Source organism: Melopsittacus undulatus, chromosome 2 (assembly GCF_012275295.1).
Source record: "Melopsittacus undulatus isolate bMelUnd1 chromosome 2, bMelUnd1.mat.Z, whole genome shotgun sequence".
NCBI lineage: Eukaryota > Metazoa > Chordata > Aves > Psittaciformes > Psittaculidae > Melopsittacus > Melopsittacus undulatus.
This window is the reverse complement of record NC_047528.1, coordinates 58,086,046-58,109,402: the sequence shown is the minus strand read 5'-3', so window position 1 is coordinate 58,109,402 and position 23,357 is coordinate 58,086,046. Positions and strand designations below refer to the sequence as shown.

At 37.9% G+C, this 23,357-nt stretch overlaps 1 protein-coding gene across 1 annotated transcript in view; it reads right to left on the bottom strand.

Annotated features, from left to right (window-relative positions):
• The window catches only part of MYO16 (myosin XVI), a 297,078-nt gene that overhangs the window by 14,935 nt on the left and 258,786 nt on the right, over positions 1 to 23,357 (bottom strand). Inside the window, exons 32-33 of the mRNA XM_005145243.2 lie at positions 21,501 to 22,700; positions 5,022 to 5,180 (exon numbers count right to left, since the gene is read on the bottom strand). Of these exons, the coding sequence (XP_005145300.2) occupies positions 5,022 to 5,180; positions 21,501 to 22,700 (1,359 nt within the window). The remainder of the gene's footprint in view (positions 1 to 5,021; positions 5,181 to 21,500; positions 22,701 to 23,357) is intronic.

Genomic DNA, 23,357 nt, shown 5'->3' with positions numbered 1-23,357 from the left:
TAGCTGTGTAAAAACTGTTCATCTAGTGTAAAAGAGCCATGTAGCTTCCTTCTCTAGTTAAGAGAAACAAACACCTCTGCACAGTGATCATAGAGTGAGGCTCACTGCCACTGCTTCCTCATAACTTTTGCCAGAGTGTGAAGACCATTCTCATAGCACTACAAAGGATCTTAAAGGTGGGATGAGGGGAAGCAAAGGCAGAAGCAGAAACACAGGGAGTCCATGACAGGCATTATTAAGCCCCTCACAAACAAGAATGAAAGACACTATGGTAGGTCTGATACCCAGGAATTTTGGTATTGCTTTTTATAGCATATATTCAAAATTTTCATGCTACTACAGCATCCATAAACAGCATATCACTACTCTATCTTCAGGCAACTGAACAAAGCTAGCTACCAAGAGAACAGCATTCATCCTAGCAAGAGCTGAATTGTTTTCAGTAGATCACCTGAGATTTACTAACTAGAAATGGATAACATCTGAAGAATTTGATTAGACCAGACATCTACCTTCTGTAGAACCTAAAACTAGGTAAGGTGATTCTGAGCCTAGATATGTAACTCTAAGATAATAAAACATGAGGCAAGCCCTACTCTTTGCATAAAACACACACAGAATTATAATGGAAACAAATAAAAGTTCAAATGAAATGAATCATAAACTACTAATGGGATTATGTACTGAATAAAACACATAATTCTGTTTCATGTTCATGTTCAGTTTCTTGTTCAATCAAGAAACTGGCACAGAAAAACACAGTGAAACAGGGTTGACTTCAAACCTGTTATTTTCTGTATTAAAAAGGGGGTTTTAATAATTTGTTATTTTGGCAAATGAGCATTAACTCTTACATGGTTATTGATTTAACTCATGAAAATATAGATTGCATGAACAACCCCATAAAATAACATAACTTTGCAAGAGAAAGAAAACAAGAATTTTAAAGAGAATGAATGATTGTTATTCCTTTTTGGCCTCTCTACTCTGCTTTTAGTTCCCCCCTTATAATGATGCATCTCCACAGCTGGGTTTTTTGTTATTCTGAACAAAGCTTATGTAAAGTATTCATAAACATGGATGAAGTTTTTCTACAGCTTCAAATCATGTCAAATTCCTCTGGGGACACACAGGCAGTGAAGAAGATGGAATCCTTCCTTGCAAATCAGGAGCCAGGTCAAGTCTGGTGAGAATCCAGCATTTCAGTCCTTTTCTGCCTGGTGCAAAGAGGAAATCTGACCCTGTTCTCTCAGTGATTTGAACTATGTGTTGCTTTGTGGTGGAGTTATCACTCTTTGAAGCTGGTCCATGATATATTAGGTATGTACTGGAGCAAGGTCTGATGTTCAAGGTCTCCAGCATAGTAGGTTTATAAAATATATGTATTCGCTTCTTATCTATATTAGATTAATTGTCCTCCAACATAAAATTCTCCCTCAGCAAAATCAGATATTTTTGGACAAACAGAATTCTTGAAATAAATTTCCCTCTAAGAACCCAGGATTGTCAAAACAAAACAGATCATAGAATTATAGAATCATGGAACAATTAGGGTTGGAAATGACCTTAAGATCATCTAGTTTCAACCTCCCCCCTTTTATTCAAACAATAAAAAGTAGGCATTATTTATTTAATTCAAATAAAATATATATATTGCAAAATATTTTCATGATTCTAGACCACCACAAATGAATGAAAATACTTTCCTATGCCAGCAGCATGTTTTGAAAAAAATACTGTTTTTGCACTATATTAATACATTTTAGGATCTACAGACCATGACACCATTGAGCTAAGAATAAGGTTATCAATGATTTTCTGTTTATTTCTATGAAAAGTGCTTTGATAAGTAAATAAGTAAAGTTTCCATGTACAGCAACAGCACATCATCACAGACATGGCAAGCAGAGGTTCAATGGTGTTTGGAAAGATAAATGGAGCAGCTGATTACATTCTGAGAGTTTTCCTTTACATGCACCTAAGTAAATATTAGGATACCACAGGTGTGCACTGAAAAGAACTTGCTTAATTCAGCACAAGTTTGGAAGCTTCAGTTTAGCAGGGGCAGAAATAGAAGAACATAAGTTAATCAGGGGTTCTGGCTGGAGCACAAGGTGCACCATCTGGACTGGGCTTTCTTGCAACTATTCTCAAGTTACCAAAAAAGTCTAATTCGGAGCTTTTGGGGTTTTTTTTTGTTTGTTTTCAAAATTATGCTTGCTAAGCTTACTACTGCAATTCTATGTAGTACTGAAAATTATAGCAATGAATATGATTCAATATAACTGGAAAGTTAGGTTAAAGAAATTAATTCCTCTTTTTTTTTTTTTTACATAATCAGGAATATAGCCTTGTCTCAAGCAGTATCTGGATTTAAACTGGAAACCCAAGCCTTTAATCACTTACTCTCTGTAATTCCTTCTCTATATTGCTTCAAAGAAAGATCCCATAATCAATCCCTGATATTATTCCTATACTTTCTATTTCCCATTTCTGCCTTGTTCTCAGATAAATAGCTTGCATCTCTCAGATAGTGAGATCTAGATTCTGGACATCTATAAGAGGTTCTGAGGTTCCAGAGAACCTCCAGTCTCATAGGCTTTGATACCCAGGAACTTGTGACCCTGCACCTCCTGGCTTCCAACATTCACTACACCATCCACAGTCTCTGGGTATTTGCAATTGTAGTGACACATCATTCCCAAATCTTCTAACTTCCTCCATAATTCTGCATTCACACATGGGCTCCATCTACTAATTAGCTCCACTTGGTACACTGGTTGCTATAGTGCAGAAAAGGCATGCATCACCATGAAAGGCAAGATGTAAGGCTCTGTGCTCAACAGCATGTAGCTTGTGTCCTGGTGATGTGCCCCATTTCTGTCAGGTTATCTCCTGTGACACCTCTCCCATCCTGCAACTTGTTGCTTGAAGTGCTTAGATCTGGTGGTAAGTTTCAAGAGAATATACACCAGACTGTAGCCCACAGGTGACCTGCTTAGGCAGAATGGCTACCTTCTCAACAGCTAATGCTAGGAAAAAATAATTCCCTTACCTGAACAACACATAGGGCTTTTGGTGAAACAGAGAGATTCTTACAGCACACTTATAGTTTATATAGATTATGCAGATCAGAACACCTTTTGTGCTGATCTGCATAATCTATATAGTGAGTCCATTCACATGGATTTCCAGATGCAAGCAACGGACCTCAGTTATAACCAAACAGGAATAAACGGAGAGGCTTCCTTTGAGGGACAGCAGTATGCCAGTGGAGCTGAATGAACAGGACACTGTGTGGCTGTATGACCATTAGTCACAATGCTCCTTTGGTCTAACAGGGTTGTCTCATCTACACAATATCTACTTTAATTTTCACTTTGGTTAAACAGTGTAAGTACCTCTATGACACTCTCCACTGGGGGTAAAGAACTCTCAGACATGTGGGGAGTTTCTCCCTTTTACTAATCAAAGGTTAGGTCACCTTAGCCACTTATTATCACTTATCAGAAAGCCAACCATATACTGGGCTGCATCAAAAGGAGCGTGACCAGCAGGTCCAAGGAGGTGAACCTGCCCCTCTACTCTGCTCTTGTGAGACCTCACTTGAAGTACTGTGTGCAGTTCTGGTGTCCTCAACATAAGAAGGACATGGAGCTGTTGGAACAAGTCCAGGGGAGGGCCACAAGGATGATCAGGGGGCTTGAGCACCTCCCATATGGAGACAGGCTGAGAAAGTTGGGTCTGTTCAGCCTGGAGTAGAGAAGGCTGTGTGGAGACCTCATAGCAGCCTTCCAGTATCTGAAGGGAGCCTATAGGGATGCTGGAGAGGGGCTCTTCATCAGGGACTGTAGCGATAGGACAAGGGGTAATAGGTTAAAACTTGAATAAGGGAAGTTCAGGTTAGACATAAGGAAAAAGTTATTCACTGTGAGGGTGGTGAGGTACTGGAACAGGTTGCCCAAGGAAGTGGTAAATGCTCTATCTATGGCAGTGTGCAATGCCAGGTTGGACAGAGTCAACATGGTCCAGTGTGAGGCATCTCTGCCTGTGGCAGATCATCTTAAGGTCCTTTCCAACCCTAACTATCCATTCTATGATTCTATGATTATAGTTGTCATATTGAAACATTTCACTTAATGATCGATACATTGATATATTTCACATAATGTGCCATTCATCCACATTCTATTAGGTACTAGTTGGAAATTACAACAAATTTCAGCAATCTTTTACCTGCTGCGTTTGTTTTCCAAAACAGGATCTACTGTTTTTGGTGATTTAGGATTGCTGATTTCAGCATTGTAACATAAAAGGTTATTAGAGGTTTTATCATTATTACTCTTTGTGTTTAGATAAGAAATAGCAAAAAAAGCTTTTTCTTTCAGACTAAAAAGTCTAGTAGGTGTGGAAGATTTGTGTCAAAAAGGTCACAGATAGCCCAGAGATGTAGAAAGGTGCTACTCCTAACATTAAACTAAAGAAAACTAAACTAAACATTATATAAACATTATATGAAATGAAAAAATAACATTAAAATTCTAAACTAACAGCAGTGTTACATCCTTAGCATCTATGTTTTTAGGACACTGAAAATTTTCATTCATTCTGTCACTGCTCTTGCACCGTTTTGATCATCTTGTTGCAATGATAAAAGAATTGTCATTCACTAGTAAGGACCTGGTAGCAGCTGAAGACCCTGATTTTCCATTTTCTGTCCCATCTGTATTGATTACAGGATCAGAAATCTCAAATCTCAGTCCTCCGTGCCTCAGGCTGTTTACAGGCTTGGAGCTGGGGTAATTACAAATTCCTCAACAGAGGCTGTTTCATTTTCTTCACATTCACCTTTTATTGGATAGGGGCTTACCAGTTCACACATACTAATTTAATCCAGTTCCAGAAACACACATATTTTACCACTCAGAAGATTCCAACTTGACTATATCTTAAAAGGCTCTTTCAAGGAAACACTTCAGCAATTTTATGTTAGAAGAGCTTTGGGATTAAAAACTGCTTACCATTTGATACTGAATTTCCATTTTCAGCAGTCACAGAACTGGAAACTGGATTAGATGACTGAGTTCCATGGTTGTTTGCATTTTTATCCTGGGTTTCTGATCCAGTATCTGATGCATTTGGATCTTCCCTGCTCCTCAAGTTAAGATTAGTTTCAGCACCTGACAGAGAGAAAAAGCTCGTCAGCTTTCTAGTAACTAGTGGCTTTCACATATAAGTAGAAAAAGCTAACACAAACAAATTATCAAATTAATTTAATTAATCACTAAACTCACAAGTCCAGTGAAAATGTAGAAAGCTTAAGTCAGTGATTTTTTCAGGTTTTTTTTTTTTGTTTGTTTGTTTTGGTTTTTTGCTAGTGTTCCACTTACAGACATTTAAAGTTTATGGAAACGAAAGGCATGAACAACATTTCATTTGTACTGTTTCTTTTCACAGAAGTATCAGCTAATAAAACGAAACAAATGTTTGTATTGCCTCTATTTTACACCCTATTTCACAGGAGCTCATATAACTGCTGCAATCTCCACTGTAATGTGTTTCACAATTGCATTAGTTGATACTAGCAACAGCTATAACATGGGTTTATTTTTTTCTCTTATCTCCTCCTACAAGAAACAAAGTGGCTTTTGATATGAAACCTTATGTAGAAAGATTCCTCCCAGCAGAGTCTCCCTATGGCCATTATTTACCCTGCCTCAGGGCTCTCCAGCCATCAATTGTCATTTTCTATAAAGTTCCAGGTTTTCATGTCATAGCCTTTTAGTTAAATTTCTTCAAGACATCAAGAGGAGCTCTGATCCTGTAGGAGTTCCTGAGCGATGTACAATGCACAGGCATTTCTTCAAAGAGAGGGGCAAAACCTTTCTCTTCTTCACCCTCTGACTGATGGCACAACTATGCAGAGCAGAAAAGCTCATAGCAAAGTGCCTGGAGCTGGCTTTGAGCTTGCCTGGCTTTGTCAGCCCAGTGCACCATGAGAAACAGGGCTTAGCCATCAGCTGTGCCCGAGCAGTGCTTCCCACTGGAGTTTGGGGGCCAGAGGCAGGTTTGGAGCAGATGGGGATGGTAAGAGGTACCCCAACTTCAATTCTGGTATCTCTGGCTATCCCCGCTCCACCCGTGTGGCAGGGCTGATGAAGCTGTGTGAAATGCTGCACTGACAAGGCTGTGTTGTTTGATGGATTTCTATCTTTTCTGTGTTTCTTTTCATTTAGTGATGAACACATATGCATACTCTATCATTGCCATAATCAGGGTTGTTATTGAAGACAAAGCTGAATTCAGTTCTCTCTCTTTAGTTCCATTTCAGTTTTTCTAACTCTGTCCACCCTCCACCCTCTCAGAGCTAACCTTACCTGTGGGACTGACATATGGCTGGTCTGGGTGCAGAGGCCCTCATTTAGCACTCAAAAATGGTTTTGTTTCTTCCATGACAGCCCTCAAAGAACTATTCTTTTATTTTGGTTGTGTCTATTTAAGCTTTGTCATAATGACAGCAAATAACTAATGGAGGTCAAAATGCTAGCTGCTAAGTCCAACATTACAGTGTTTGTCCATGCTTCCAATGACATCTTCACCTCTCCCAGAGACAGAATATTCTTATGAGTCTTGAGCACATTAACATTTTTCAAGTAAACAGGAAAAATGGTTTTGTTTTTTTTTTTCACCAGGAACAGATACTTTGCCTGCAGATTTACAAACCTAATGTTAACTCCATGGTCAATTTTTCATATTTATGCCTGAACTGAAAAAAACCCCAAAACACCTGATTTAAAAAGTACCAACATTTAAAAGATTAATTAATGAAAAAAACCTATACATCCATTCTGATTAACATGAAAGGTTTCATTTCAATGAAAAGGGCTTTCTTATTTTTGTTTAGCTTTCAGTTATCTGACTCTTTCTTAATATTTCCTCTTCTAACAAAAATGCTGTCTTGAAAAGTCAAAAATTTCATTTCCACAGTGTCAGAATAAAACACTGCAATGTTTTTTTTTTTTGCTCCCTCATTCCCTGATAATTATCTTTTGCCAGGTGTGATTGGAGTGTTTCAGTGGCAGTTTCATAAACTGCCTATTTAGGCAAATGTCTCTGCATTGAAAAAATTAGGCCTGCTCTACCCAAAGCAACTAACTTGGGAGAGGTGGCAGAACCAGAGTCTGAGTTGGAAAAGGCATACAGGACAATTATAAGAGCATGCCTGATTTAGCTTTTGTACAAGCAAGTTGAGTGCAAAATGTATCTTTGCAGCTCATATTAAATTTGTCTGAAAAGGAAATGTCACTTTTAGATGTTAATAGTCAGTGCACTTGCCTATAGATCATAATCCACCTACATAATTATTGTGTCACCTTTTACATAAAGAGTCTTGGGGGAAAGTGGCTGGGATCCTTATTTTTCTTGATAGCCGAAAGATTTACTGATTTGCCTGACATCTGCAATTCATTTGAGAATGTGCAAGTACAAAGACTTTTTCTTGCATTACTATTTGCAGAAGCCTTTTGTTTCATAGGTACATTGATATCTCTTTTCATGGCATTCATAAAGGGCTCTTTTTAAAAAAATAGGTTATCTTTTCTCCTTTAGATGTGTAAGATAAAATACTACAAATAATTGTGGCTAGCTACTACTGAGCTAAAATATCATCTTAAACTGGTAGAGACAAGTAATGCACAGATATGCAGCATATATTTTGAGATAGTTATCTAGGTAGAAAACTGTTATCACACTTGCTTTATTCAGTCATTGTAAAAAATTTACACCTTTAGTTTCTAAATAGAAAACTAGATAGAGAAATTATACTTCACAGTGCCTTATTTAATTAATCTTGGGGGTGAGAAAGAAGCCTATGTTTTGGGTTTTGTTTTCGGTTTTTTTTGGTTGTTTGGTTGTTGGGTTTTTTTTCAAATAATCTGGGTTATATAAAGGTACTTGTGCTAATTTCATATATATAGTCATCTTCAGCTCCTCACTGGAGCAACTCATGTGAGTCTATGGAAAAAGTACAACTGCTCATGTTGGCTATCTTCAAAGAGACCCCTGGAGAAGCTATAGTCTATCCCTAGCGAACAAGTACTGTTCATTTATTTTGCACTTTGTACAAAACTGGTGAGTTTCTTAAGAAAATCTTTTCTATAAATAGTATAATAAGAGGATGCTTTAGTCAGGTGTAACCAGCATCCTGCCCCACTGTTGCAAAACTTACCTAGGATCACTGGATAATTCATGTTGTAAGGGACCCCAGGAGATCCCTTGTGCACTGCTGCTCCAAGCAGGGCCAACAGTGGGATCAAGCCAGGGTTGCCCAGCCAGTCTTGGAACCCTCCCAAGGATGGAGTCTGCCCATCCTCTGCGCAGCCTCTCCCTCTGCCTGCCTGCTGCCCTGCTTGGCCTTGTGTGGAAAAGTTTCCATACCCAGCCTAAACCCCTCTCATTTCAGCTCATGCCTGATGTAACTTGTTGCCCTGCTGGGCACAGGTGACAGACCCTGCCCGTGTTCCTGTCTGTACTCCTGCTGATGCAACCCCAGATGCTGCTGGGCATTTCTGTTGCCAGGGCACACTGCCAGCTCCTGCTCAGCAACAAATTATGTCAAATTCCCCCTGCTGCTGTGAGTCGCTGCAGAGATAGATGTGCACTGCTCTCTCACCCCTTATCAACTTTCTGAAACTATTAGAAATACTTTAGGAGATGGGAAAAGACAAAATTATGGTTCCTACAGTTAAGCATCTTCACCAACAAGCTGAATGTTAGGTTTTTGTTCAGACTTGTGCTCTGCAGTTCTCATCAGATGGATGGATTCTTCACCAGGTTTAAACTTTTTTTTTTTTTTAAGTAACAGCATCTCAACACTTTCTAGCTAGTAAGAACATTATTTGAACAGTCATCCATACCTACTTGTGAGACGCTCGCTACAGAGAGGTATAGGATGTAAGATCACAGTGGGAATTCATGGTTATAAAAGGAATACAAGTTTTAAGTGAAAACCCACAGACTCTTTGCAACAGTCAACAGCATTTGGATTATTATTTTGGTAAACTGATTTTTCCAAAAAGATACCTCTGAGTCAAATTCTGCTCTAATATTGCAGTTAATGAGGATATATATGGACTACAAGAATGCATGGATGATTGGACTGGAGGCATAATTTACCCCTCAACTGCAGCACAGTTACTAGCTGGAAGCAATCACATGTACAGTGCTTTAATCAGAGTATGACAAATCAAAGTGCAACAATTATTTCCTTATAAGCAAGCTCTGTATTCCAACAAACCCATAATTAATTACATCAACATTACTTGAAAAGTGTAAAAGGAAAAGTATGCAAAAGAGGCAGCTCACAAAATCTTTATTTGCTTATTATTCTCAGAGCTCCTAGAAGAGATTGAGTTTGAGACTCATGATAAAGTTATAAGGCACAGGATGGACTGAGCTGTCACTTACTTTTGGAAAGAAAAGTATGAGTATGATAAACATGGAAATCATTTAATAGATCTGCTTTTTATTTTCCTTGTTCAGTCATTATCTCACTCTTGAAAGAAACCAAATGCACTGAATGTCTACACGATACAACTTTTTTGTCAAAAGAATAACTTCAAATCTTTTAATTGAGCTATGACTTCCAAATATCCTATTATAAAGCTCATTTTTTCTCAAACATAAAATATAGGACCCCAAACATCTTATTTACTTCATAAGTAGTATTTCGGCTGAATTAATATTATCACCAAATTATGAAATAGGCCAGTATAGCTTCTATTCAGATGACATATTAAAGTGCACTATAGAAACATTTTGAGGAACTATTAATTTTGTAAGAAAATTATACATATAGCCTATTTAATAAAGTCTAAAGTAAAGTATGAATCGATGGCTGATATCAGCATTTTGGTAGAATTGCCATAGACTCTTTTTGCAGCAAGACATGGAAAACCAGCATGTTGTTAAAGCCTCAAGAGTAACTCACCTGCTTGGTTTGTATTTTTCTTTTATGCCAAAGCCCTTGGTTTTGCTCTTCCTTCTTTAAAAGTAGGTATACCTATGACGTATAACTGTCCCCATGTGCTCTTTTTTTCCAATACTTCTCCTTTTAACATTTAGTGCTCATTTACAGTCTGACGAAAAACTCATTAATAACAACAGAAGGCCTCCACAGCTTTCAGTGGATTTTTTATTAGATTCATGCTTACCTTGTATGCTTTGTGTGGCACTGCCAAAACACCAAGGGATTCATAATACAGCATAAATACAGAGGGCCTCTTGCTTTGTCTATCCTGGTTATTCAAATGTGATCAAAACTGTTCTCTGGCCCTGAGGCAAATGGTAAGAGACCTATGTCTATGCTATTGCACTTTCTTGCTTTCCACAGCAGATAGGCTGCACTACTGGGAATAGTCCCTAGCCGGTGCCATTTCCTGAACCATGCCCAGATCTGTCTGGAAGGGAGCCAGCCTGCCAGGTCCCAAACCATGCCACGGACTCCTCTAGCACTTTGGCTATGCAGACAACTGAGCTGCCATACCCAGGACATGCCCTGTCAGGAATGCAAAAGGGCTTATTTACTAAACCAGATGTAGCCCTTCACCTTGACAACACTAGTTACCAGAAATCAGAAATGAGTGGTCAATATTGAGTTCATCTTCAAAAAAAAAAGGGGGGGAAGGAGAAAAATATGGAAGTAACATCAAAACAGATGGGGCTACTGAAGCACTGAACTGTTGTACAGCTTTCTGCTGAAGGCAATTTAGAAGTTTCTTCTTGACTGTATGAGAGAGCAGGTTCTCCTTAGTTGTGCCCTAGTATAAACAGAAGACATATACCCCTCTCAATCTGATTTTACTTGCACCTGGTCCATATTTTCAAGGCACACATTTCTTTTCAATTAATTACAAAGAGAACTAAGGCTGACTTCCCAAATGAGGAATTTTAGTGCCTGAAGTTAGGCAAGATCTAGGTCTTGTTAGGCAGTATCTAGTTCTTAAAGTAGAAACCATCTCTGTCCTGGTCAACAAAAATGTCAGCTCCATAAAACAGGAAACACAAATATTATGGAAAAAGTTTAAAAGCTTTTCCACAAAGGAACACCACCTACAGAAATATATAACACATAAATATAGAAAGAAACATATAGAAAAGGGGGAAATAGTTCCTCTTCTTATCATTTAATGCCTTTAATAAATCCCACGATAACATCAAACATTATTTCTCCTCTCATGGAAAACATGAACTTCTGTAACCAATAATCAATATATGGCTTTAGTTATCAAGATCCACAGCTATTCACATTTCATTAGCAACTATGAAATCTGGAAAATGTACACATTCTGGCAGATAAATCAATGTAGTAAAGGCAGAGCAGCTTTTGTACTTCAGCTACCATGGAATCTAAAAGCTGAATAGCTTGATTTCTTTGAAATCTGTACCTGGCATCCAGTAAAAGTGGTAACTTCAAATCAGCTTTTCATTAGATTATGTTAAGAAGAGAGAATTGATGAATCCTATTAACCAGTACATGAAAGACAGGAAGTTGCAGACAAAAGGTATTCCTGATCTGTGCTCTCACTCTTTCTTGGGACATTCAGGAATACACTGGATCCTAGTAGCCAATCCTGAATATTTGCTACATTTACTGCAGTAAGTGCATGCTGTGAAATAAGGGAGAAAAGAAAAAAAGAAAATGATGGTGACTGAAGAAGTTATGCAGATAATTTTTCATGAGGAAAGGGAGAGGAAGATAAAATACAAAAAGGCCATTTTAATTTGGCTTCACTGTTTTACTACCATGTTTTGTTGCACTTTGACAACTGCACTTGGGTGTTTCCTGGTTTGCTCCGACTTAATGTGGAGACATTCCTTGTCTGTGGTGTTTGCTAGCTACCCTCAGCATATGTTGTCTTACGTGTCCTTTCACTGGATAAATGCATATTGCTTCAGAGTAGTTCATTTTACCTATATGAAGTCACACTGTGACCTGCTGTAGCATGACTATTTACCTAGTCTGCTGAGAGCTGGAGTTGAACAGATGCATCTTATTTGCTGAAAGAAATGGAGCAGGATGAAAACAGTAAACACAGGATTCCCGCAGCCTATTAGTGTGTACTGCCTGTCTCACCCTCATAGCTGTGCTGCTGTAAGAGGCAGTAATTATTCATTGATTTATTTCACCTCACAAAGCTTGCCCTTACAGCAGTAATTGTGTAGAATTTCCCTCTGCAATAATGCTCCTAGGATAGGCAGCAATGAATTTTACAATCACTTCCAGCACCCTTCCTCTCTAAGCTGTGTAGATGACCTTACAAATCACTCCAGAAGCTGCATTCTTCAATGGAGCAGGTAAATACAAAGCCAGACTGCTGCTTCTTTGCACCAGGAAGCTGTATTCATGGAAACTGTAGGAACACCAGAAAGCGAAGAGAAGAGATGCAGGCCATCAAGAGCACCATGTGACAAAACTCACTGCTGGAGGTAAAGAGCTGCTCTGTAGAACACTGTGTTAGTGTGACACCAGTCAGCCAGGGTTCAGAAGATTAGGCTTGTTCCCAACATGATACAAAGATTTCCACTGCTGAAGGTGGAGAAAATAGCCTTCTTAAATACCAGTAATGGATGAAGAATGTCTGGACAGGCTGCCATCTCCCCTGCTTGACAGTATCTAAGCAATAACTTGGAATGCCTTTTTAATGCAGCAAGTGTGCTAGAGTGCAGCCAGGGCACATGTTTCAAAGACTGGTGATTTCATTCACCCCATCTATTCTAGGAACTGATCTCTGCAGGCCTTTCTGAGGTCCATTACTAACTACAGACACCAAGAAGGAGGACGTACTGCTTGGAACAATTTCCTGCCTTAGGTGAAGCATTTCTTCCCTCCATGTTCCCATGTTCCCCACCTTTTCTAGTCTAATATGGAAAAAAAGCAGCTGATTTTACTCTGTAATAGTTTTGTTTACTGTTAGGTGTGTTGATTGGTTGACCAAAGAGTCTACTTCTTGAACTTGTGTGGTTAAAAAACTTCTGGTGTGCTGGAAATGGAGAAGGCAATTTGGTAAGAAAGACAGCGTCCCTATTTTAAACTGTTTTCTTCTCACTAATGTGGAAGCCATAGTTCTTTTTGAAGGCAGGTATTTAAGTTTGTTTACATTTGTGTGTGGTATCTCAGTAACAGAATAGCCATTACTGATGGGCTTTAGCTGCCTTTGAAAGGATAAGACACTGTCTCAACCTTCCTCCCTCTCAAACACAGTTGCAAATATTGTAAAAATAAACAAACAAAAAAAAAAAAACCAAACAAGCAAACAGACAGATTTGCTACTGCCAACAGCATAACATCAGTTCTATTTACTATTCCCACAGAATACTTCTACAGAGATTTTTCAGATCTCTTTCATAAAAGCTATGAGAAAAATCTTGAATTATTATGAATAATTGTTATTATGCAATGCAGAAGTCTTAGAATAAGTGACTGCATTAGGCACATACATTGTTTGAGTAGATCCTGATGGACAACCCAAGGAATATTTTTTGATCACGTGTACTGTAATCCTGCCCACAAAAAAGGGACAGCTAGTCTGGAAAACCTCTCAAACAAAATTCCCAATTTGCTTTTCAAGTAGGCTTCTAAAATAAAAATGGATTTTAGGTATTTCTTTAGCTTGTTTTTAAGTTCATTCTGAATGGATACAGTGTTGATCAATGACATATCTGTGAACTTCAAAGAAAGAATATGTGGCTATCATATATGCAGTGTGATAAGCATGCATACTGTGCACAAATACAGCCAACCTGTGGCTAAAAATTGTCACTATATGTCAGCATCATTCTGCAACCACCCCTTAAAGAAAGAGCTAAAAGAAGGAACAAAATGTAGAACTTCAGGTCTATTTTTTTTTTAATTGCACCACACAAAGGATAAAATTAATTTTTATATTTTCAATTTTAAAATAGAGTGAAAACCCAAAGAGCATTGAACTTGAAGACTGCTTTATTTTCCCACTCACTAGTGGGCCCAGGGAGAAGACAGATCCCCTAAACCACTTCTTCTAGTACCAGTGCTCTGCTTCCAAATACTCTCCTACCCGCTGAACAGCAGAGTATCGTAGTGTAGAGAGAGCATGAGGTCTCATGCTTATGACCAAGTCTTTTTCCCAGTCTCTTTCTAATTATCTTCTCTTGTTCTCCTTTCAGCCCCACAAAATGCCAGTGCTAGAAGTGACACACAATTCACATACACAGGTCTCTAGAGTTTCATGTCAAGCTGCACAAGTCCTATCAAGAACTTTGAGTCATCACTAAGGGGCTTGAATTAGTGCAGTCACAACTGCATTGCTCTTAGATAGCTGAGCCAATGAGTTTAACATTAGCTTGGTTTGTTTATATCTGTCTTTGATTGCTGTGTAGACATACCGCTAAATGACAACCTGATCAGTGTTGAATTGGCCACTCTTGAACTTAACTAGATCGGAAAAAAAAGTCAACACATTTAATTGTTAACATTTCCAGTAAGAAAAAAATTACTATGTGTGAGGCAAACTATATCAATATTTTCCAAACATTTTTTAAAGATTGGACATGAAAGAATATTTATTTCTGCACAGAATTTCAGAATTTCTTTCCAGGGCAAAACAAAAGTAAATGTCACAATCTTGACATTTTCTGTGAAATGAAATTATTGTTCTCTACTCAGACTGTATGCAAAATATGATTAATGTTGAGATGGATGTAAATAAGTTAAAAGCATCTGAACAGATTTTTCACTGAAGTTGAGAATTTAATTAAAGACTTTAACTGTGTGTTCAAATTTCACTATGTTCCAAATGCCTGTAGTCCTGTAAAATCAAGGGAAATTACATTTACTGCCAAATAGCCATATTTTTGGTTGCTGTCAGGAATGGACGCGTGACACAATTCAATTTCTTTGTTCTCTCAGATACAGCTAATTTCTCACATTACAGAATCACAGAATCACAGAATCCCAAGGGTTGGAAGGGACCTCGAAAGATCATCCAGTCCAACCCCCCTGCAAGAGCAGGGTAACCTAGAGTACATCACACAGGAACTTATCCATTAATGTATCTTTGTTTTGCAGTCAGTAATGCAGTAGTTCCTAGACAGAGTCCTTTGTAGTTCTGCATCTCAGATCACAAATAAAAAATACTGAAGACTTTACTATTTAAAGAAGCCCACAACATAGTCCGTAATGAGACAACTTCCCAAATCACTGCTGAATTTGGAACAATTATATTGCATCAGATGATGAAGAAAAAACATTGTTATGAAAATAATAATGCTGTAAATGTCTGCTTGAATGATTAAAGTCACTATTAAAGCTGGGATATTACTAAAATTCAGGGCTTGAAATGCACAAAGCTGAACCAGTATTGTGTGGTTATTGTACTTCAGTATCAAACAAGATGAGGGGAACATGAAGTAAATCCAACCAAGTTTGTTTTCTGTTAGATGTGTTTACTTCATACAAAGAAGAAAATAATGCAAAGAAGAATCAGTAACTTAAAACGAATGCCTGCAGGTCTCAGAAATGGACCATGTAAAAGGAGCAGAAAAGTTGGTGCAATTACTTCTCCTCAGCTTCTTTCCAGTTAAACAGTGACTAGTTATGAACATGATCCTGTACTGGATCAGAACAATGGTTTCCCTGCTCCAGGATCCTTTTCTGACAGCTTTAGGTACTTACAGAATTAGATCATGTCAGGAATGCATTGATTTTTCCTGTGTTCTCCTGTGGCTGCTCAGTCTCCTCCAATGTCTATTTCATTGGATATAGGCTTTGGAAATGTGTGTGGGAGTGCTAAGAATTTGATTTTATTTTCAATGAAAGTATTTAAAACGCAAAATAAATATTATAAAGGTTTATGACAATATCCATTCTTTTTCACCTGAAAGTGAGACTTGATTTCTTCTTTTAATAATCATCAGGTTAAAATTGTTTATGGTAATCACACACAAAGCTTCTTTTCCATGTCTGGACAGAAAACCAAGGCAAATTACATAACATGATTTTACTCTGAAAGAGCAAACAATAAAATCAACCAGGGGGAGAAATGCTACAATAATTTAAAAAAAAATAAATTGTCAGAACTCCAAAAAGCTCCAGCTGTAAAATATACTGGTTTTCAGAGATTCTGAAATGGAAAATTATTCTTGGTATATTTTGCTTATCCAGTTTTTTTTTTTTTTTGTGAGAAATTATCGAGGTAATGACAGACTTAGAGATTAGAAGACCGCAGGCTAAACTGGTATCTTTCAGGCTGTAAAAAAGTTTCTACATACTCTGAAAACAGGAATAGATGGTACTCTCCCTAGACTCTTCTAACCCCTTTTTTTTCTGCTGCTGTAATGCAAAACACAATTATTTCTTCAGAAAAATCCCCCAGCACTGACTGGATGGCAACTGTGGTGCCAACAGTTCTGTCTCCTCCTTTATAATTTTCTGCATAGGGCATATAGAGCTATCCATGTATGGGGGGGGTTTTATGACTTGCATTAAACTGTTACTAGAGTGCTTTGGCTTCCTCCCAGTTTTCTGTAACTACTGCAAGAGATTCAGATTGAGAGCTGCAAGTAGTCCATAGTGAATCAGAGAGTGATGATTCTCCTGTGTGTAGACATCTAATCTGAAAATTAGTCACAAAAAGTCACACTCACTCTCTGGTAATTAAGGCAATTATATAAACAGATATTAATCTCTGTCTGAGAAGTGTTGTGAAACTTAATTCATTAAAGTTTTAATGCTTTGAGAATTTCACTTGAAAGATGTTACAGAAGGCCAATGCCTCATGTAATCATTCCTCCAGCATTCACAGGTAAAAGATAATAGGTGGAAACACAGCTTTCAGTATTACTCATGTTTTGTAAGTTATTAGCTTTTGCCACAAAGAAAGTAAAACTATTATATTGTATCAATATAATGTAGGAATAATGAGACGCAGATATGAATATTATCTTTACTAAGTTGATTAAGAGGAAAAGCTGAGTGGCTTAGAAGATAAGGAACTGGGATTTCATCTCAGAAACCCCAGTAGAGATTTAATATGAAATCCACTGTTGGGACATTAGCTGCACAATAGCTTGCTTTTAATCTGCTGATAGAGGGAAACTATTTGCCAGCTATCAAAGGGGTACCTGCCTCTGACAGGACAGTACTCCCCAAACATACACATTAAATCCTGTTATTTTCAAAGTCTGAGGCAATTCCAAGAAACACTATTTGGCAACCTTTAGACACAACTAGGTGATCTAAAGACCTGTATTATTTGTCAGTTGCAACTATCTTGCCGTGACTTCCAGCACTTAAACTGGAGAATGTGGAATAATTCACTGATATGTGTAACTACCTGTCTTGGAAATAGCTCAGTTAGGAAACAGGTAAAGAAGGGATTAATATTGTTAATGGATGTCAAACATATTGGGTAAACATTTGAACAGTATGAATATTTTGTTAACAATCTAATGTTCTTTTCTAAAGAAAATTCTGTCTGTACTCCACACATACTTAATACAAAATGCTTAAACATTTAATATTCCTTATATAAGGAATGTCTTATATGTAGAATAGTTAAAAATATTTGTACATTCTTCTAGAGAGTGTGGTTTTGTTATTAAGGCATTGAATTCGGTTTTATAAATTCTAGTCCCAAATATCTAGAAAAATCTAGAAATATCTAGGAAAAATAAAACAAACCCAAACCACAAACCCAAAACTGAGGAAGGACTCTGCACATGACCATTCAGTTTCTTTCAGTCTTGAAAACGAAAGTTTCTACTTCTAGAAATCTGGAAGAATAGGAAAAAAAAATGTGTGTGTTTGTGTGTATGTGTGTGTATGATTGCTTATCTGCACTCGTCTTATTTTGTATGGAGTAAAAGGAAATCCCTGTCTAACAATACAGCTGTAGCTTCAATTAACTTTTTTCAACCTTCAAGAAATCACTTTATCTCAGTTCTCACTTGTTATAGTTTTATTTATTTAAACTACAAGTTATGCAGAGCAGAAAACTTGTCTTATTAAATGCAAGAAATTGCATACTATATGATCCTGATCATTGCCTGACCAAGTAGATATGTTCGTATAATAGCCAGGTTGGCCACCAGGTAATGAAAGTTGCTCTCTTTTGATTTTGTTTTTGTTGCTTTTCTGAAAGAAGAGTGCTCAGTTCAGTTCACAGTAAGTCCATAGCCCATCAGAAAACCACAAATCTACACTATTGTAATTCTGGAAGATCATTGCCCATGGAAAGATCAGGAGCCAAGAGAATATCAGTGTTCTCAGGCCTTGAAATTAATCCTCCAGGCAAGGGGAAAGCATGTTGAGGAGTATGTCTTCATTGCACTTTTATTGGCAAGGAGGCTTTTATCTCCAAGGCTGATAATTCCTCACAGAATCACACTGATTCCCGTAGGTAACTCTCCTTGACTTCAAAATGGCTCTCATTTTTACTTTCTGGTTTTAGTTAAGGTTGTTGGTAGGTTACAACTTATGGAAATAAAGGAACTTACACATTACCAAGTGCTGTTCTAGGCTATGTAATAAACTTTAATTACTTTTTATTAAAATTAATTTTTTTTAACCACATAACTTCCTAAAAATAGTACAAATGACAAAAAGAAAAAAGGGAGGAGTCTTCCATGAACTTAATATGCATTAGGCAATAGGTGATAAAAAATCAGAAGTAAGACATGGACAACTTCAAGTTTTGAATAACAGTCTACTTTGCCGATCACCATCTTTTTACTTTGCATCAGAAGTAATGTAAAGTTAAATAAAAAAGAAGTTAAATAAAAAAAAAATCCAGCTGTTACCCTGGAAATTAACTGAACATATGAAGTACATGAAAAGAGCCAAATTGTAAAAACATGTACATATATTCACCTGCATTTCTTTCTTTGAATCCATCTACTCATCATTTAACTATTCATATGTAACTGCACTTAGTATCCAGTAGCTTCCTAGCTCATAAAATATTGATTCAGGCTTTTTATTGTGTATCTTTCTTGAACTTTGATATTTCATACTTAGTGCTGCCTTGATGAAATATTTAGAAGTACATTTTTCACGTGAAAAGTAAATGTAGAGATTTTCTATGGTAGACTCTGTTAATGCACTGGCTTCAACCCACAGGAGACCCACTCTGAACCCTATCTTGGTCACTTTTAGCTGAAAATTGCACGTGCAAACAACCACCACCCCAAAGCAAATTTTTTTTTTTTTTTTAAGGTAGCGATCAGGTTTGTGACTTGTTTTGGGGCAGGTCTGCTACCCTTCCTCACCATAGGTACATTGAGAGAGCTTTGAGAAGAGGTATCCAAAGAGGTGACATCAATAGTTTGATTCCAGTGGATAAAAATGTATTATCTATATAAGAAAACAAGTCTCCCAACTTAAAAATAAAACCAAAATCAACCAATCAACCAAACACAGCCCTCCCCCCCCCCAAAAAAAAAAAAAAAAAACAAACCCAAACCAACAAACCAAACAACCCTATTCTACATATATTTATAGGCATTGAATGTTGACTGGAGGCTACCAAATGTGATGCCCATCTACCAGAAGAGCCAGAAGGAGGGTCTGGGCAACTCCAGGCCTGTCAGTTTGACCTCAGTGATAGGGAAGGTCTTTCAGCAAATCACCTTGAGTGCAATCACACACCATGTATAGGACAACCAGGCAATCAGACCCAATCAGCATTGGGCTCATGAAAGGCAGGTCCTGCTTGACCAACCTGATCTCCTTCTACAACAGGGTGACCCACTTAGTGGATGAGGGAAACGGTGTGGATGTTATCTACCTAGATTTAGGAAAGCCTTTGACATAGTTTCCCACAGTATTCCCCTGGAGAAACCGGCTGCTCATGGCTTGGCCAGGTGTATGTTTCACTGGGTAAAAAACTGGCTGGATGGCTGGGCCAAAAGAGCAGTGGTGAATGGAGTTAAATCCAGTTGGCCACTGGTCACCCGTGGTGTTTCCCATGTCTCAGTAGAGGGGCTAGTTCTATTGCCACTTCAGCAACAATCTAGGCAAGGGGTTCAAGTGCACCCTCAGTAAGTTTTCAGTAGTAGACATGGCAGTGGAAAGTTAATGGTTGGACTCCATTTTAAAGGTCCTTTCCAACCTAAATGACTCTATGATTATATTTTGCCCATTTTGAATAAACTGCACACAGCTCTTGATTAAGACAAGCTGTTTGGACAGACAAAAGTGAAGAAGTAGAGAAAACAGTCTAAAGGTTTTCTTTCCCCGAATTTTCAATTCACAAAATCTTGTGCTTGGGAAATGCTACCGGGGAGAGAAGTTTCTATATAAAGCACACTGACTACTTTCCATAGAAAACTTTATTTTTTTTTTAAATCAGAAAAGTAATGTGATGACTGGAGTCACTGTTGTAATTGATATGCAGAGACAGAATTTACTTGAACTTTTATCACTTAGAAGTTACAAGCCTACTAGTTTAATCATCTAGGCTTTCCTCATAGGAAAGTTAGATGATTATATGATTTCCTCACAGGAAAGTTAGTTAGATGATTATAATTCCTCATAGGAATTAGTTTCTGTAAATGATTGTCTCTTTCTAGGCTAAGGATTTGCTGCCTACATATCAAGCTTTTAGATGGACAAAGCTAGGTCAGAAGCATCTCACCCTGACAGAGGAGCCGACTGAAACTAATAACATCAGGATGAATTTTCAGTATTCATAAGATGCATAGATTTGTCTCAATAACAATGCTGAACCCTTTATTTCCTGGACAAGACAAATAATTAAGTGATAATGTCTGAGAACTCCAGTCTCAGAAACCTTTAGCAAAATGGCAAGCTTTGCTTTTTTTTTGTATAGTTGGCTTTTGCACTAGATACAAAAGATGGCCCCCAATTGCTGAAAAGCCAGGATAACAAGTAATCTCTGGGTATGTACAAAAGTGTATGTTAATGGCAGGAAAGGCAGGAATAAAAGGATAGAAAGGGGAAATAAATGTCGTTTGCTACATGGCTCTCTGTCTCAGCTTTGTTTAGGAGAATATTAATGGCTGTATCACCAAATTCAGAATTTCATGGAAATAAAATAATGAAACCTTAAGAGAAAGTCTTCAAATTGAAAGTACATGTTATCTACCAGACACCCAGCCATATATTTAGTTCAAAGTATTTGTATAGATTGATACCCTAAACTAATTTTTCACGATGTGTTTATTAAATATAAACCTCTGTGTTTATTTTATCAAGGCTCCTGGAATTTTAAAAATAATGCTTTTAAATTTGTGTCATACAAACATTTTGGTAAAATAAAAGTTGACATCTCAGAGAAAATCTGAAGACCTATAATGTTTTATATGCAATGTATTTTCTATGTGTTTCTTATGACTACAACAAAAAAAGGATTTGTTTTGTATTTTCACCTACCCTATTAGCTTCTAATGTAAGAAGGTTTTGGGGCAGAAGAAACATTATACAGAAGCACAGAGATCTGTCTTACCTTCTGGTTCCCTGATCTTACGCCCTGCAGCAGATTTTCGTAGCACACTCCGTCCTGAGTTGAACAAGCTAGTTAACTCATCAAGGGGACTGGTCAATGACCTTGAGTTTGTAGGGCTGTATGAAAATGAAGATGATGAATTTGAGTTCAATTTCCTGTGATCTGCTCTCACCACCTTTGGGGAGTAAGGCAGTTTGGAGAACGGAGATGAGCATCCAAGCTGAGCAGGATTTGGTCTCTGAGGTACTTTTGGAAGATCTGAGTTTGTACCTGTTTTCCCTGTATTAATCAGAAAACTAGCACAAGTATCAGGAGGAAATGCAAAATGTGTGGAAGCCCGGTAGGAAACAGAAGGTGGTACAGGAGGAGGTGGTGGTGGCAGAGGAGGAGGTGGTGTGGAAGGAGGAGTAACTTTGCTGGAAACATTGAACACAACCAAGCCTGGAGATGCTGGTCTTTCATTCTCCCCTTTCTGGCTTTTGGAGTACTGTGGTGATAATGGACTTGATCCTTCTGACTGCACGGGGTATTTTAGGTTGGTTTCCAATACAGGAAGCTTTTTGACTTCAAGCGGTGTTAGAGGTGATTCATCAGAAGCAGGTGAACATGTGACAGGGGTTGGAGGAAATACAAGAAGTGGTGGCCTGTGGGGGAGCAAGTTAGGGAAAGGGGCTGGAATGTCACATGAGTCTTTATAGATCAAAGCTGCCTGACTGTTTCCATCCAATGGTCCATCTTCAATGTTATAGGTTTTTTTGCTTTCAAAGAACAAAGGAGGAGATCCAGTCACTACTGGAACTATTCCATTACCATTGCTTCCTTCTTCTGGTAGAAAATACTTCATCTCTTCATATACAGACTCTCCTTGTTCTGGACTTTCTGCTTCAGCAGAAATGCTCTTCATTGCATTCCCTACCATTTCAATATAGACAGGCTCATTTTCCTCCTCTTCTTGTGACATATAGAGACTCAACACGCCATGTTGTGGCCCTTCAGCAGAACCTGCTCTCTGTACTGTCACAGTGTCATAGACACCTGGTTTAGCTACTGTACTTGTCTGTTTTACATCACCAGGCTTTTGGCCAGGTATTTCTTCATAAGAGCCACTAAGTTTTGTATTGGGACTTCGTTTTGGTTTTCTGGGAGGTATTTTTTTCATGGTACTATAATCATCACTGTGTGGCCTTGGACGGGTCAGTACTAGGAAAGCGAAAAAGGTCTGTGTTATTAACAGATCAAAGTCAGTTATTTCTTACACAGGTTTAATGCTTTAAGTCTTTAAATGCTGCCCACAGATTTGACAATGAACATCAGTCACAAACACAGAGTTTCAGTCAAAAGTATAAATATTTCAGGAATGAAATGCAGAACTTGAAGCTTCCTAACCACTAGCCTTTGCTACCTGGACAAATCCATTTGGGTAACCTCTACAGCCAGTAAAACATGACAACTAACACCTGAGGAGGTATCTTTTGAATACAAATGTTCACTGAGATCTGTAACACACTGAAATATTTGCTTGTTATTCCATTTGCCTCAAGAGACAGTGCCATGCTTAACTAGGAGTTTCAACACGGTGCTACTTCAACACACATTATTACCAGTAACTGAATTATCCCCCTTTTATGTAATATCTATAAAACTAATTATAGGCAGATATTATGCCTGTATCATCTTCTTTTGTACTGTGGGTGTGGAAATAATTTATAAAGTTAGGGAATCCCATAGCCTAAGGGCAATTCCCCAACTGAGTATATAGTTAACTACATGTCTTTTTATAGCCTCCTGGCTTGTATGGTATGGAGAAACTGGGTATCTAGGAGACTGGTCTTTCAAGATCAAAATTAGATGGTGTAA